The sequence below is a fragment of the Cryptomeria japonica genome, chromosome 8, assembly GCF_030272615.1.
Source record: "Cryptomeria japonica chromosome 8, Sugi_1.0, whole genome shotgun sequence".
Lineage (NCBI taxonomy): Eukaryota > Viridiplantae > Streptophyta > Pinopsida > Cupressales > Cupressaceae > Cryptomeria > Cryptomeria japonica.
This window is the reverse complement of record NC_081412.1, coordinates 125,105,745-125,121,127: the sequence shown is the minus strand read 5'-3', so window position 1 is coordinate 125,121,127 and position 15,383 is coordinate 125,105,745. Positions and strand designations below refer to the sequence as shown.

The window sequence follows — 15,383 nt, the reverse complement described above, 5'->3', positions numbered from 1 at the left end:
TATCAGCTCAAAGTGAAGTACGTTGGCTGACTTCAATCAACATCACATTACAAAGAGTTCCCCTCACATGTTCCATAAGATGTTTCTCTTTCAAATGATGACCCTATGATGGGATCATACTGACCTAAAACCTTACATTTAACTCCAATCCCTAGTAAAACAATTGTATTTAGAATGTCTATTGTAGTTATTAAACCACCCTTAACAAATAGCTGTACATATTTCACCTAAATTGTTTACATACTCTAACATCACAGTCATGTAATACTCAAAGATTGTTTGACTAGAATTGAATTACTTACAGTTACATTTGTGATGTTGTCTAGGCCATGCACACCAAAGAGAAGCAAAAACAGCATTGCTTGCATTGGAGTGAAAAATCTACCTATGAGAGACTTACAAATATGCTCAAAGAGCCTTAACATTACATAGTTCATGAATAAACCAGAGGACATTCCATTGTCGCAGCGTTATGTGTTAGACACCAAATCCCTATCCTAGATTCCCCTATCTACCCTCTCTCCAGACAACATTCTTCTCTACTTCATGCTCCCCCTCTTCTCTGCCTGGAGGACCTCCCCTTTTCCATATATGCACTCTGTTAAAAGGAACAACATTGTGTGTCATCTCTACCTTTCATAAGTGTTTCATCTCTACCTTGAATAACTACCAGCCAATCCAAATGCCCACTTCAAAGGGTGCCAACAGTCTATATCACAAGAAAACAGCTACATAGATGAAAAACAAGAGTGGTTACCATACTACAAAAAGGTAATCAGCATTGCAAGCATTGCTGAGGTAAAGTAAAACTGCCAGAAGACCAATTCAGGAAAACAATGATTCATGTCAAAGAAAAGGAGTCCAACAATCACACCAATCTGAGACAGCAAAGGCATATATGGTAAGTCACACTTTAGGCAAACAAAAACAATTGACAAACAACACAGAAGTCGCAGCCTGGAAAGAAATGGAACTCATTAACAAGCACAAGGTGGTCACAAACCTAACAGCCACCACATCATCATAAAAGGGCAAACTCAATCAAGACAAGAATATCCAGCTGCTTATGTGAAAAGCCAACTGTTTTCGTTCAATATTCTACCCCAAATGACTTTTTAATTGCTGAAAGTAATAAAAATCATCCCAATAGAAGAAAGTTACTCCAATGACCAAAAGGAACTCAAAAAAACACACTCAACAGTCATCTTATTGTTGAGGCACAAAAAATCACTTGTAATTGAATTCTAACTCACCTGTACCATTGTTATAGGCATAGTTACAAGACTCGTCAAGACTCACCCAGACACAATGAGTCCCAAGCTAAGCAGAGCCAGCAGACCAAACCGAGGCTTGGGGGCTCATGACATAGAAGAAAGTTACTCCAATGACCAAAAGGAACTCAAAAAAACACACTCAACAGTCCTCTTATTGTTGAGGCACAAAGAATCACTTGTAATTGACTTCTAACTCACCTGTACCATTGTTATAGGCATAGTTACAAGACTCGTCAAGACTCACCCAGACACAATGAGTCCCAAGCTAAGCAGAGCCAGCAGACCAAATCGAGGCTTGGGGGCTCATGACCCGAGTACCTTTTGAGTCTAGTCAAACTTGCCAAGTCTGCTAGACTCGCTGGACTCACCAAGTCCCAACAAGCGGATTCGGACAAGTATATGAAAATCAAGGAAAGAAAAGGCAGAAAGATTTGAAAATGCTTAAACATAAAAGCATTAAAGCCAAGCATTTTTTGAAAGCATTTGGAGAACTTTTGGAGGATGGTTTAAAGCAATAAAATTATGAAAAATGGTATGTGCCATGAATGTCTGTGTGGTTCAAAGGCCTTAATTTGGGCTTGGTGGTGAGGACCTTGCCCCTTGACCTTGTCGGGGGCAATATCCCTTGACCTCGTTAGGGGCACTACACCAAAATCCTTGCTCTAGTTGTATAAAACAAAACAATAAAAATAAAGATCTTTTCGAGCCATACTGGATGGAAGAGAAACATTTTTTTTATTATTTGACTTTTTCCCAATCAAATTCCTAGTACTAAAATTACATTTATAATTCTAGTTTGCTAAGTCAAACCCTATCCTAAGTAATGCTCCTAAGGCTAATAAAAAAATTGCAAACCTGTCCAAGATACAACCACATGATTCCACACAGAGCTAGTAATACGAGGCTAAGGGATACAAGCTCCTCTCTACCATGGTTCATGCCTTCATATTTTGATTTTGTTTTTGATGCCATGGATATTGTAATGTCCCCTTTTCAGGATTTCCCTAAATCACAAATTTCATTCAAATAAGAAATGTAAGATCGTTAGAGGAATAACTTTGCCCTTTTAACAAGATAAACCCTAATTTAAGTCTTGCAAACATATTAAATAATATGGAGATATATATACATAATTCATAAATCTCAATTATTTCCATTAAGGCTAGCAATCACACAAATGTGTACCAATGCATATAATTATCCTAATCCATTATGTAGATCTAATCACAAGAGAGTTTGAATGGAGCATGATAGGATCGACCCAAAGCAATCATCACACTAAGCCCAAGAGCGGACACTACCCTCTTGGCTCCAAGTGGTAGGCATGTTGGACATCCAACGTGGAGTGGTCTACCTAGTGAAACACTTGTATTTGCACCCCCTATCCATGTTTACTTATTCCATTCTCTTATGACTGGGGGCACATGGGATTCAATAACTTTCCCCAACAACCCATCCACATTATGGGGCCCCTTGGGAGATCATACAAGGCACCTCGAGCCTATCCATCAAGCCCAGGAGCACGGAATGACACCCGCGATTCGGCCTCCCAGCCCCACTCAAGGTTGCTCTACTTGAATGGAATCTTGTGCTACTTGCATTCCTTATATCTAAATTCTCACCTCCATGATGGGATAGTTTGTTGTTTTAAGTATTAAATAATCTTACATATATACTCTATTATGCATAGACATCATAATGGCAAGACTAGCAACACAACATATAAATATATATCAGTAGCAATACGTTATCTGCATAACATTCCTACTTCCTATCAAGTAGATAACAATTCAGCCAGACCAGAATGCCATGTATTATGCATCATACCAAATGCTACAACAGCATATATGCCTGCTATCTAGTTTAATTAATTGTGAAACTGTAAATCTATTGCTTGATCGAATGTTTTATTTTCTCTTATTTGATGCCTTCTTGTCTTCTTCCCATCGGGGTTTAATATCCTATCATTCCCCTCAATTGGTGCAACGTTTGGAATGGTCATCCTCTCATGAGGGATGGGTCTCCTCATTGGTGTCCCACTGTCAATCATTAGTTATCATAATTAGTTTGCAAACGCATCTCTTGATGGATCGCATGTCTTTAACTAGATACTTAGTGCTTTCCTTAAGATTGCTCCTCGTTAAGATGGCTTTATTGCTAAGTTCTAATCGTTGTTCATCCTCAATGTCATCGCTGTTTAAGATCAGCCCGGCCACTGTTCATTAGTAATGTTTGCTGATATTTTTTCGGGAAAAATTGCGAAGTCTTGAAGCAAGATGATTTTTCCTAAGGTGTGGATATCTCCTTCACGGCAGGGTATGACAGATATTGTAATCCACAAATTTTGTACACCTAGAACACTTGACAATACTTATATATTGATCTTGCATGTTTCCGGATTAGATTGTGTGTGACAATACTTATATATTGATGCAAAATACTCACACACAATCTAATCCGGAAACATGCAAGATCAATAGCTCATGGATTGTAGAAATCTGATGTCTCTTAATACTTATATATTTAAAAAAGTTGTTTCCTTCAATTAAATTCTACTCTTATACTTATGTCATCGATGTATACTTGTGTATGCCATGTCCCCTTTTCAAAACTAAAGAAAAAATAATATTTTAAGTTCGGTCTAATCACTTTATTTTCAAATGGATAACTTAAATATTATTATATGTCCCATATAATGTTTAACAAGTGTTTTTAACATTTTATTCAAAATGCAATTCAAAAAGGGCCTTTGAATGAAATTTTAAAAAATTCAAATACTTGTAAAGAAAAGTAAATTAAACTAAAAAATAAAACAAAATAGAGGACCATGTAACGTCCCATCTCAATTGATAGGCCATAGGTTGTCAAATTCTGGCCTGCAGCATTCCCAAGGCTAGAATTAAATAAGTAATAAAGGGAATGAGAGATTAAATAATTTGGAACCCCAAAAAGCTATAGTTATGATAAAAATTATTATAATTCTTTGTTGAGTCTTAAAGAAGAAGCCACTTTAAGTTATAACTGTTGTCACAAAAGTTCCTAGCCGGTAAATGATGAATTAGATTTTTTAGACCCCGGAAGGATGAAAAGGCAAAAGCATTTTCTGCACTTTGCTAACATAATGTGCATAACACACAGGTTAACCAAGTGCGCATAACACACAGATTATGCAAAATTTTAGATTTCTCAGACTGGTTACCTTCGGGGGAGGGTTGACACAAAAAGGGTCAACAATAACCTTATCAATGCTAGGCGAATTCCCATGGGGTTAAATTAAAAACATTTTGAGGCAAATAATATCAATTAATGCCTAAGTGGACCTATGGAGAAAATTCGATGCTTTTTTAGAAGGCTCTATAAGAAGTCGCTGGAAGTTGTTTGGGAGGCATTCTATCATTCAATCTTTGTTATGAATTGTCTCTGCAAGAAACACAGTCTTCTTTTCAGGACGAAACCCCTGAAAGGTGCATGCTTGGACGCAAACCCAGGCATATCTCATGCTTTTTCATTCAGCCGTACAGTTTAGGGACAGTTGCAGAGAGTTCTGGAATCAGTTTTCAGGTTTATTTGGACAGGGAAATTTGTGCAGCTTCAGAAGATCAGTGTATCATCAAAGGGCAAACTTCTAGGAGGTATTCGTTGCTTTTTACAACACCAGGGTTTGCAGCGCTTAAGGAAGCCATAAAATCACAATTCAGGCCACTTCCCAGCGAGCAGACTATCTTCCAGGTCTGCAACCTATTTAATTCTTCCTGCAATAATAGGCGAATAGGTCAGGATAGAAGTTCAATCTGCAATCAGTCTTCTGCAGACCCTGGGTGTGTATGTTTGATTTCAGAATCTGAATCAGAGGTGCTTTTTACTGTTTGCCAAAGCTTTTCTTTCATCTGAAATTCTCTGGAATACATTTTGATGTTAAGAATCAAACTCTTATTGCCATGATATAATTTATTTTATAATATTGCTCTAGGTTTCAATATTTCGGAAGTTAGAATATTTCAGCCAAAAGTAGGCGCTTAGAAAAGAGAGGTCAAGGCTCAAAGAAAATCATCCATTTTTGCCATTTTCCACCATTCCTTCCAAATCGGAGTTTTAAAGTATTCCAGAACAAAAAACTTTGGTGTGGGAGATCTTGAGGACAAAAACCCTCTTTGCTTCCATATTGGATTTGAGGATGATAACAATCTTGTGCATTGGAAGTGATTCCATCTGAGAATCACAATTGTGCTAAATTGTTGAAAGATCGATTGATGATTTGAATTCATTTTCAAATGCTACAGTAGCACTATTGTGTTGAAATAATGTATTGCTGATTTTGAAAGGCTTTCAGACTATTGTTGTTGTTTGTTGCATATTCCAATCATTGGATCAGCTGTAATTCATGTTTCCAGCCATCATTTTGAAAGAGGTTTCTTGTTGTTGCTGAAATAGAGTTTGAATCTGCTCTTTTGTTGAGGTTTACAGCAATTAACCAATGTTTCCATCCCTCATAATTGCTGCACCCAGCATTTGACTGATGTTTCCAGTTCTAACAAGTGCAATGCCTAGGGTTTTGAAATTTGGATTAATTGATGCCATTGTGAGACCTTTCAGACCATGTATCTGCCATCATACATGTTTTCCAGCTACTATACCTTCAATTAATTGCTGATTTTCTGCATTTGGCTGAAAGAACAACTGCTTTCATCAATTTGCTGCCATTTAAGAAGGTTCTCAAACCTGTTCATGCACCTCTCAATAGCCACAATATAATTTCCACTCCATTATTGCATGTTTGGCATCTATTTCTAGGGATTGTACCCTTCCATACAGCTCTATGGACTGCTGTAAGTGAAATTGTTGGCAAAATATTAATTGCCTAAAATGATGTTCAAAGGATTATTTGCTGTCAAAAGTAATCAAATATGCCTTAATTAAATATTCATGGTGCATGTAGAAGTATAAACAAGGGTTTCATATATATTTCCAGCTTTCGTACATTAGTAAATACATTACTTTCAACATTTGAGGGTGTAATGTCCCCTTCCAGGATTTGGTCTATTTTAACCATAATCAATCTATTTTTGAAAATACTAATGACTTAAACTAACTTGATTAAGAGTCAAGTCTATCTTACACGAGTCAAACCTGTGATATTTGATCTTTCTTTAGTCTATCACGTACTTGCTAACTTACCATATTAAATAATCAATCTTATTCTGATTCATATACATCCTTTTCGCATCTATTAATTATTATTTGTATAAATTATTACGTGATATTACAAAGTAATTTCTAAAAGTATTATGTAACCTTAACTATTGTATTAATATCTATTATTATCAATATCTATATTTACAAATCATTATATTACTCTTATTCTGATTTGAGTATATATATATATACATGAATTAAATAGTATTATCAATTATTTATGGATTACTAGTATCCTTTTATATTATTACTATACAACTAAATAGTATTACCAATTATTTATGGATTTACCAGTATCCTTTTATATTATTACTATACTATTACCACGTAAAACAATCTTAATTAGTAATGTGTTTAGGGGCTGATATTGGCAGACAGATCTGACGCATGTCAGATCTGGTCTGCCACTGACTTAATATCCTTATTAAATATATTGCACTCTATGTTAATATTTTCATTAATATTAACCTCTGCATGGAAACATTATTTCATATAGTAAAAGTATATCCCCATGCATACGATCAAGGTCAAGGATGCTACCGCCATAGCTTAATACTATTCTGATGTGTCATTCCTTCTTGTACTCAATAGACATTAAAAAGATTTCTTTGGGTCATTCCTTCTTGTACTCAAACAAAAATGCATTCCAATAATTGCACATGACAATGACAATTGATTAGAATTTTGGTGTCACCATGGCAATGTTAGGGTAGCCCTGCCCTTCCACACCTAACAAGCAATTTTCATGAGGAACCATTACATTTAAAGGGTTAATAATATTTTCATCTTCAACCTCAATAGTAGGAACCCCTCTACCACAAAGTTAATCTATGGGTTAAAATATCTAGCAATCGATGGTCTAGTAATATGGTAAGAGTGACTTCCCTAATGATAATGGATTCAAATCCTATAGGGTTGCTTCCCTGCTCATTATGCAGCCAAGTGATCAAGCAAGGCCCACAAACACAGGTATAGTTGCAATTTTATAGTCACTTTTGAAAAATAGAACAAGCAATGTGTTGAATTTTTAAAATTGCAAATTGTTGATGATTGTCAATCAATCAGACCTTAAAAGGAAAACACAAAACAAAAAGGTTTGCCAATTGAGAAAGAGTTTGGAGGTTGAAAAGCAGAAGGTAGTGGGTTTTCTTAGTAAAAAGTGAAATGATAATTGATTGAATATTCTTATTTATAAAGGAGACAAAACCTCCTTAAATAAGCATTTACAAAAAATCTTTCCATAATGAAACGATCGAGAACAAAAGACATAAATGGAAGTTACTAAAACTGACTAATTGACACAAAATAGAAAGCTAAGGACTTAAATGACCATTATAAGGTAAATATTACTTTAATACCCACCCTTAATAGTCATTCTACTAACCACCCTATAGAAGACTTGACATAATCTGCAAGTCATTTTGCCATGAATGCATAGAAGGTTGACTCCTCTTTAGAACGCTTTGCGACATGAGCCTGCTATTGAGACCCCCCTTAGTTGGACTTCTTATCAGCCAACCACTTTCTTCAGAAATTTTGTACATGACCAAGTTTACCACAATAATGACATGTGATAGATTTGACATTCTTTGAAGAATCGTCAGGTGCACTTTGTCCTTTCTACAAAGTGGACTTGCCTTTGCCTTTGTCCTTGGCAATAAATGCCTATTCCACACTAGCTATGTCACTGCTATTTCCACCTAGCTTGTTGCAAGAGCTTATTGCACAACTCATCAAACTTCAAGTCACCATTGGTGGATGTAATGTTGAGAGTTTTGATGAAGTGCTCACAAGATCGTGGTAAGCTTTTCAGCATGATAACCACCTTATCCTTTTCTTTAATCTTGTGACCAATGGCCTCCAGTTGGTCGTGAATGTCTTTGATCTTCATGAGACAATCATGCAAAGACATATTGTCGCCCATCATAATCGAGAACAACATATTTTTAAGGAAGAAAACTCTACCTTTATCTGGCTTCTCGTGCAGATCCTTCAGGTGACTCCAGATCTCTTTAGCAGTCTTGCTTGTCGGCACTTCTAAAAGCATTTCATCAGTGATAGATAACTAAAGTAAGTAGCATAACCGCTTCCCAATTACGCTCATCAAACTTATCTTGGTCTTTACTCCTAGCTATGGGACGATAAAGTGTTAACAGGAAAAATATGATCAAGACACCAATGCTCAAAAATAGCGAGCATCCTCTGCTTCTAGGTATTGTACTTCTTGTCATTGAACCTTTGAGTGCCTTCCGACATGGTGTTGGGTAATGAAGCCATCCCTCCCGTTATCCAAGGACGAAAATGGAGATCAGCTTCTCAAAATACTTTGATTTTTGTTGATAAAAAATTGGCAAAAAATTTAAAACATACGATTTTGTCCAAAAATCGTCAAAAAAAACTATTGCAAGACAGCACTATGATTTTGTGGAAAAATCGTCAAACCCTCGATGTGATGCTGAAATCCCACACAATTTTGAGAAAAATTCGGCAAAAGCCTTCATTTTGTGGAAAAAAAGTAAAAACCCGCAATTTAAAAAATCATCAAAAAACAGCAAAAGAAGATCACGATTTTTAAGAAAAAAGTCATGAAAAATCCCTCCACAATTTTTGGGAAAAAATCATTCAACAAACCCTCAATGATTTTTTCAAAAAATCATGCAAAACCTGCCAATAGAGAACCCTTCACTTCTGCAAAAACCCTAGGTGTAGTTGAGCAGAAAAAACACCACCAAAAAAATCAAAAAACGCGCCAAAACCCTACGCAATCATTGCAAGGAATCCTCAAAAAAATTATAAATTGTCAAAAAAGATTTAAACCTCCAACCTGTTGAAGAAAGCCCACAATTTTTTGACAAATCATGCAAAATTATAGGAAAAAAATAGTGGCAAAAATTTCTCAGACACAACCACAATGGAAAAAAATCCGAACAAAAAACCTCAGGCATCACAGAAATATCAGACCCGTCACACGGCAATGCCCACAAAGAAACACCTTTGCACAAGCAGGAAAATGATGCAACCAAAGAAAAAACAACACAGCCCAAAGAGAAGAAAATAAACCCATGCGATTTTTGAACAAATCTATGATTCTTCAAACCAAAGATTCCTCTAGTTGCAGCAAAGAGAAACAAAAACTAGCACGATCTAATAACAAACACCCACGGGTCTATGCACAGAAATTCCCTTCAGAAAATGAATCAGTCACGACCCTCAGAAATAGCCACGAGCAAAGCTGCAATATTTAAAACTTCTTTGTACAAATGTGTACGGTAAAAAAACCCACAATTTTTCATAAAAAAACATTTCAAAAAACTTCTGGCAATAAATTCCAGGTAATGAAACCACGCATTTTATTAAAAATTCACCAAACAGTTAACTCTACTTTGATACCATTGTTGAAATTATGTAGCAACGGTCGGATGACTCTAATCGTTCAAATGTCTAATTGGCCTAACGGCCTTAGACATTTGTACGATTATTCCTTTTTCCTATCCTTCACTGCAAATTAGCATTCTGATCACAGATGAGAATATTGTATGATAATCGATTTAATCATTGTGATGACAATCAGATTCTACATATAATCGATCCTATGTATAATCAGTAATAATTTATATTACTGATTATACATAGCATCGAGTGTATTATATACCGATCTGTGTATATCCAATGATTAAATATTATCATCATAATCTATTATCGGTTTCACTAATTGCTAATGGATTGTTTATACTATGTTTATTAATCGGTTTAGTTTACCGATTGTGTTTGCATGTAATCCCGATTATACAATCGTTTTTTGACTGTTTGTTATACGTTGGTGATTATTGGTTAGCATGCCTCAACATAGGAGTCACGACTCTATGTGGAACCATGTCGGTTCCACATAGAGTCGTGACTCTATGTTAATCGCTATGCTTATAAATCATTGACTATCACGTTAAGTAGATGATACAGATACAGCGAACAAACAAATCATAGTACACAGTCGACATAAAGGAGTCGATGCTGATATATATATATATATATATATTGCTGAGTATAATTCAACGTTACATTGCAATCTGAAAATTGTCAAAGACATCAGTGATCCATTCTATATATATTCTACAAACTGAAATATATAGGAAGTTACAGTGTTAGAATAAAACTAAGTGACTATAAAATTTTGAAAATTACCTTATATATAAATCTGATCCAACTTTAACAACCATGAAATGATAATTGATTGAATGTTATTAATTACAAAGGAGATAAAAGTTCCTTAAATAAGCAATTACAAAAGATCTTTCCATAATAGAAACAATCGAGAACAAAAAACAAACAAAAGTTACTAAAATCGACTAACTGACATACAAAATAGAAAGTTACTAACTAAACTACTTAAATGACCATTATAAGGTAAATATTACAATATTACTTATAAAAAAAAGTCACAAATTCTCCCCCATACTAAGAAATTGGAGAGTTGCTTGTGTGCGCTTTGTGATTTAACTTCCATTATGATTATTCATCAATATCAACGAATTTATCTTAACGAAATGACTTTTTATGGTAAGTTGTCAACAAAATGATGATTTGAGTAATAATATTCTCCCACGTAGTGATAGAACCAAGAAAAATCATAATCTCAACAAATAAACAATCCAGCATGATTTGGTAACTGATTAAAAAGTTTCCCAAGTTCAAGTTTACTTTATAGTGCTTCCATTGCATGATGTTTTCTATTAGTCTAACAAAAGAAAAAGTTCACATATTATTTTGGGGAATAGATCAAAAGATTGCAAACTAAAACATTCTTCCCAGTTGTCATCCTCAATGACCATGAGAAGATTCTCCAAACTGCATCTTACCATCACTAGAGTAGATGTCTAACTTCTCATTGAACCAGGAGCTTCTAGATATCATACTCTAAAGCAAAAAGAAATCACAACTAATTAAGTATTGCCAAAACACTTCTAACTTCTGCCCCTTTGATCCATAGCCAAGTTTTTCTACATAAAGCAGGGGGCATACTCTTAACTGTATCCTTGAATAAAGCCATTTGTCCACAGAGAATAACTCGGATGCTATATTTTTTGTCATTAAATCAAAAAGGAAGTGACTAACACGATTGTATTTATACAATGGTTTCGGTTTCGCCAGATCTTTGACAAGGAGAGCATATTTCCTGGCAGCCACCATCATGACTATAGCAATGCATATCTAAGTTTTAAATCCAATCTGAGCTGTGCGACAGTTCATAAAAATTAAAGCCAGGATGTTCACTTGCACTGAAACATAAGGTTCAAGGGCATGCCAAAAGATATGTTTCATTTGACCAGCATTAGACTTTACAGACACTGTCTTCAAAAAAATGAAATTTGAACATCACAAAAGAAAGCAATCAAGCATAGCCACCATACCTCTGACGAAGCCGGAGTGCATTCCACAGTGCCTTCAAAGCAGAAATCCCACCTTCAACATTTTTGCTCTCTTCACTTTGAAAATATTTTAGGCTAGGAACTTTATCGGCAATATATTTTCCAAGACTCATGTGATTAAGAACTTGTCCTGGCCATATTGAAGAAAAGAAAATGTAAGAATGCCAGGGTTTGGTGTTCACTCCAATTAGACACACTTTCCTATTTCTGTACTAGAAAGACAAGTCTTCCAATATATGTTCCTACCAATAAAAACAATTGCAAGAAAACATAATTACATACGTCCAAATAATTTTTCAGTTGACTGAATAACTATGTTCACAGTCCGACCACTAGGGATCTTTGTAAGCTGAAAGCAATCATCTGCTATTATAACACGGCTTGGTTTTCTGTATTCCATAAATGGCAATTGTAATAGTGTATGACCAACACATCGCAGAATATCTGGATCCCTTGCAAACCAACCTGCACCAGATCATACATCAGAAATGCAGTGCATATGGAAGATGGCTCCATTAAACTTTTGCTTGTAATAGGTATTATCAAGAATTGAAAATAAGCAAGTATTGAAACATGAAATTGACTGTTAGTACTAAAATTTGTGATGAAGCATAAAAGTTATTAAACCACTCAATCAGCAAACATAATCTAGAAACTTCAATCTGTCCCACTAAATAATCAAAGCATTATTAAATCCAGCTAATTTGAAACCCTAATTGAAAGATATAAAATAGAAATTTCATGTATGTTCACACTTTTTGCTCAATTTGAATAGTATACAACTATTAATTGTTTATTCGCAGCTATTCTGGGTTTACAATGTTCCAATGAAATGTGGCTTCTATTGTAACTTTTCTCAGCAGTTGCAAGAAATGAGAAAGAGGAAACATGACAACAATGCCAATGTGATGGGAAACATAATCAGGAAGGTATCTGCATGAAACAAACTTATTTCAAATATTCACCATACATAAATGCATATCTAAAGGTCAAGACATCAAACATTACTATCAAGACACACAAAAATTTACATATACAACAAATTATTACACATTAAAACATTGCAATAAGACCTTACCATTGCTGTCAAAATTTAGACCTTTAAAACTTAAGCTATGTTCCATGGGACACATCCCTACCCATAGCCATGTGTCCATCTCCACTGCTGTCCCATGACATTGGCCGTCCCCTGTCCTCTAGGGAAATTGGGGCTGCTGTCCCCTTTTATATATAATTTCTTTTAAAATAATCAGTTTTATTTTCCAAAAATGAGAGAAAAAAATGTGTAGAACTCTTCAATTTTTTTCATTATTTTTAAGATTTGGAACATAGGATCATCAAGAGAACAGTTTGGATTGTTAGGTAGTATTCCTCATTTATTTAAAGTAATAATTTGGGCCCATCATATGTTCAATGCTTCCATTTCTTCTAAAAGATTCACAGGAGACTGTGGTTAAGTAAACATTATTTTGTCCCATTCAACTGTTCACAACAAATATAGCATGTGCTTTTGTTGCCTGATATTTTAGATCTTTATGAACTGTAATATCTGAGAAAACTTAAAGCTATATATATACTGTCATCCACCAAAAATGGCCTCCTGGATAGCTGTCCACAAAACATGTCCCAGTGTCCTGGAAACAGTGGAACATATCCAATGACATCAACTGAAGCCCAACTGAACCATGTCAAAAAGTCACTTCTCAAAATTGTTCACCTATTACTGTCAAAAGACAAAGTATGGTACATCGAAGAGCATTTGTTTTATTTCCATAATTGTTTATTTCCATTATGTTAGAATAGAAAGAAAAAGAGAGAGGTTTGTCTATAGTCATATTCCAGAGTCATCAAACCCTTCTCATTTACAGGCAGATAAAAGGTTGTAACTACTTCTCAGATATATCTTCTTGACCATATATGTATCAGAAGCATACTGTAATGAACATTTTTATCATTGTTCATTATATGTTGAAGTCATGTATATTGCACGATATACCTTTCATTAATAACAGCTTCCAAGTATTTTTTGTTCCTCAGTTTTGTTTTTCATTCTTCTACATTAAAAAACAGTCTTATGTGGTCCCCCCGAATTAGACATTTTGCAGTGGTCTTTTGGCAAATAGTTCTGGTTTTTACCCTCTTTTTTATATATATGGTGAAATGATAGACTACAAAATATGGCTCCAAAAGAGAATTTTCTAACAGATTTTCATACAGTCCTAGATAGTTTATGTGCTCAATTCTACCTGACACTTTGAATGCATAGGTATTATATGGAATATTTTGTCTGTGCAACATATTGAAACATGTTGGCTTTTCTTGTTTGAGTAGAAAATTATGAACCCATCAAGATCTCCATTATTTATAAAATATTTATAAAATAGAAGTCTTATTTTATATAGCTGCATTTGTGTGCTGAACATTAATTGAGATTCCTAGGTAGCAGGGTACATACTGTTTCAGTTGCATGTTAAACATTAAATGGGATTACTAAGTAACAGGGTAGATACTCAGCATAGAAAAATTTGTGCAGATCTTTGTGAATTAAAAAAAAAATACAAGCCTTAATACATCTTTATGATTATTTCCAAGCCACAAATGTGAAACAAAATCCCATTGCAAAAAACCGTTCAGTACATGGCAGCAGGCTGTATGGTATTTGCTGTTAGGCCTTGATATCTCATAAGGTACCATCCAAATGTTTTCCTTATAATCCGAATGTTTTAGTATTTGTAATGATACAATATCAAAACTTACAACATAGTTCAAAAAATAGCCAATAACTCAAGACTCAAGAGTAGTCATGAGACAAACAAGGCACATGCATAGCTCACTGAATAACTCACGGATTGGACAAAAGAAATCGGCCAAGAGTGAAATAAGACAGTCCACCCAACAAAAGGTTGTTTCATCATTTTTGAAAATTTGTTTTCCCCAGCATTCATGTCAAACCATTGCACATTTGTTTGCACTCACTTGGGATTAAGGATTGATCAAGATTAGCAAACTCACTAGCTCTGTTCAGCCACATTCTATACGAATGTAATATTTTCTTTTCTTTTTTGTTCCTTGATTCTAAAGTATTAGTGCTAGAGTTGTGTTATTTACTTTTTTATTCATCATCTCAAGTTTAATTTGAGGTAGCTGCTAGGGTTATGTTTAAAAAAAATCTATTTTTTCTGTTTTTCTAAAATTTAATTCCACTTTGCTAAAACCAAAACAGCATCCACAATTAGGAGAGGTAGCAACAAGCCCAAGAACCCTGCTTGGAAAAAAAGGCAGCATACTGTGGAATGCATATGAGAGGAGCCATAAATCGCCTCCAATATCACCTCACATGGATCAATTGCTGAGATGTTGTGGCATGTACTGTTGCATTTCAAGAGGTTGAGCAAGAGGAAAGCTCACCTTGTATCTTATGCAAAGAAAAAGAGAATAGATGAGGTATCGGTGGATAACATCGATTCTACAAAGCCAAAGGAAGATATAGTTG

At 34.9% G+C, this 15,383-nt stretch overlaps 1 protein-coding gene across 2 annotated transcripts in view; it reads right to left on the bottom strand.

Annotated features, from left to right (window-relative positions):
• LOC131041564 (translocon at the outer membrane of chloroplasts 64) overlaps positions 1-15,383 on the bottom strand; it is a 127,566-nt gene that overhangs the window by 12,950 nt on the left and 99,233 nt on the right. For both annotated transcript variants that reach the window (XM_057974689.2, XM_057974688.2), the window contains exons 5-6: positions 12,173-12,355; positions 11,873-12,020 (exon numbers count right to left, since the gene is read on the bottom strand). In XM_057974689.2, coding sequence (XP_057830672.2) covers positions 11,873-12,020; positions 12,173-12,355 — 331 coding nt within the window. The remainder of the gene's footprint in view (positions 1-11,872; positions 12,021-12,172; positions 12,356-15,383) is intronic.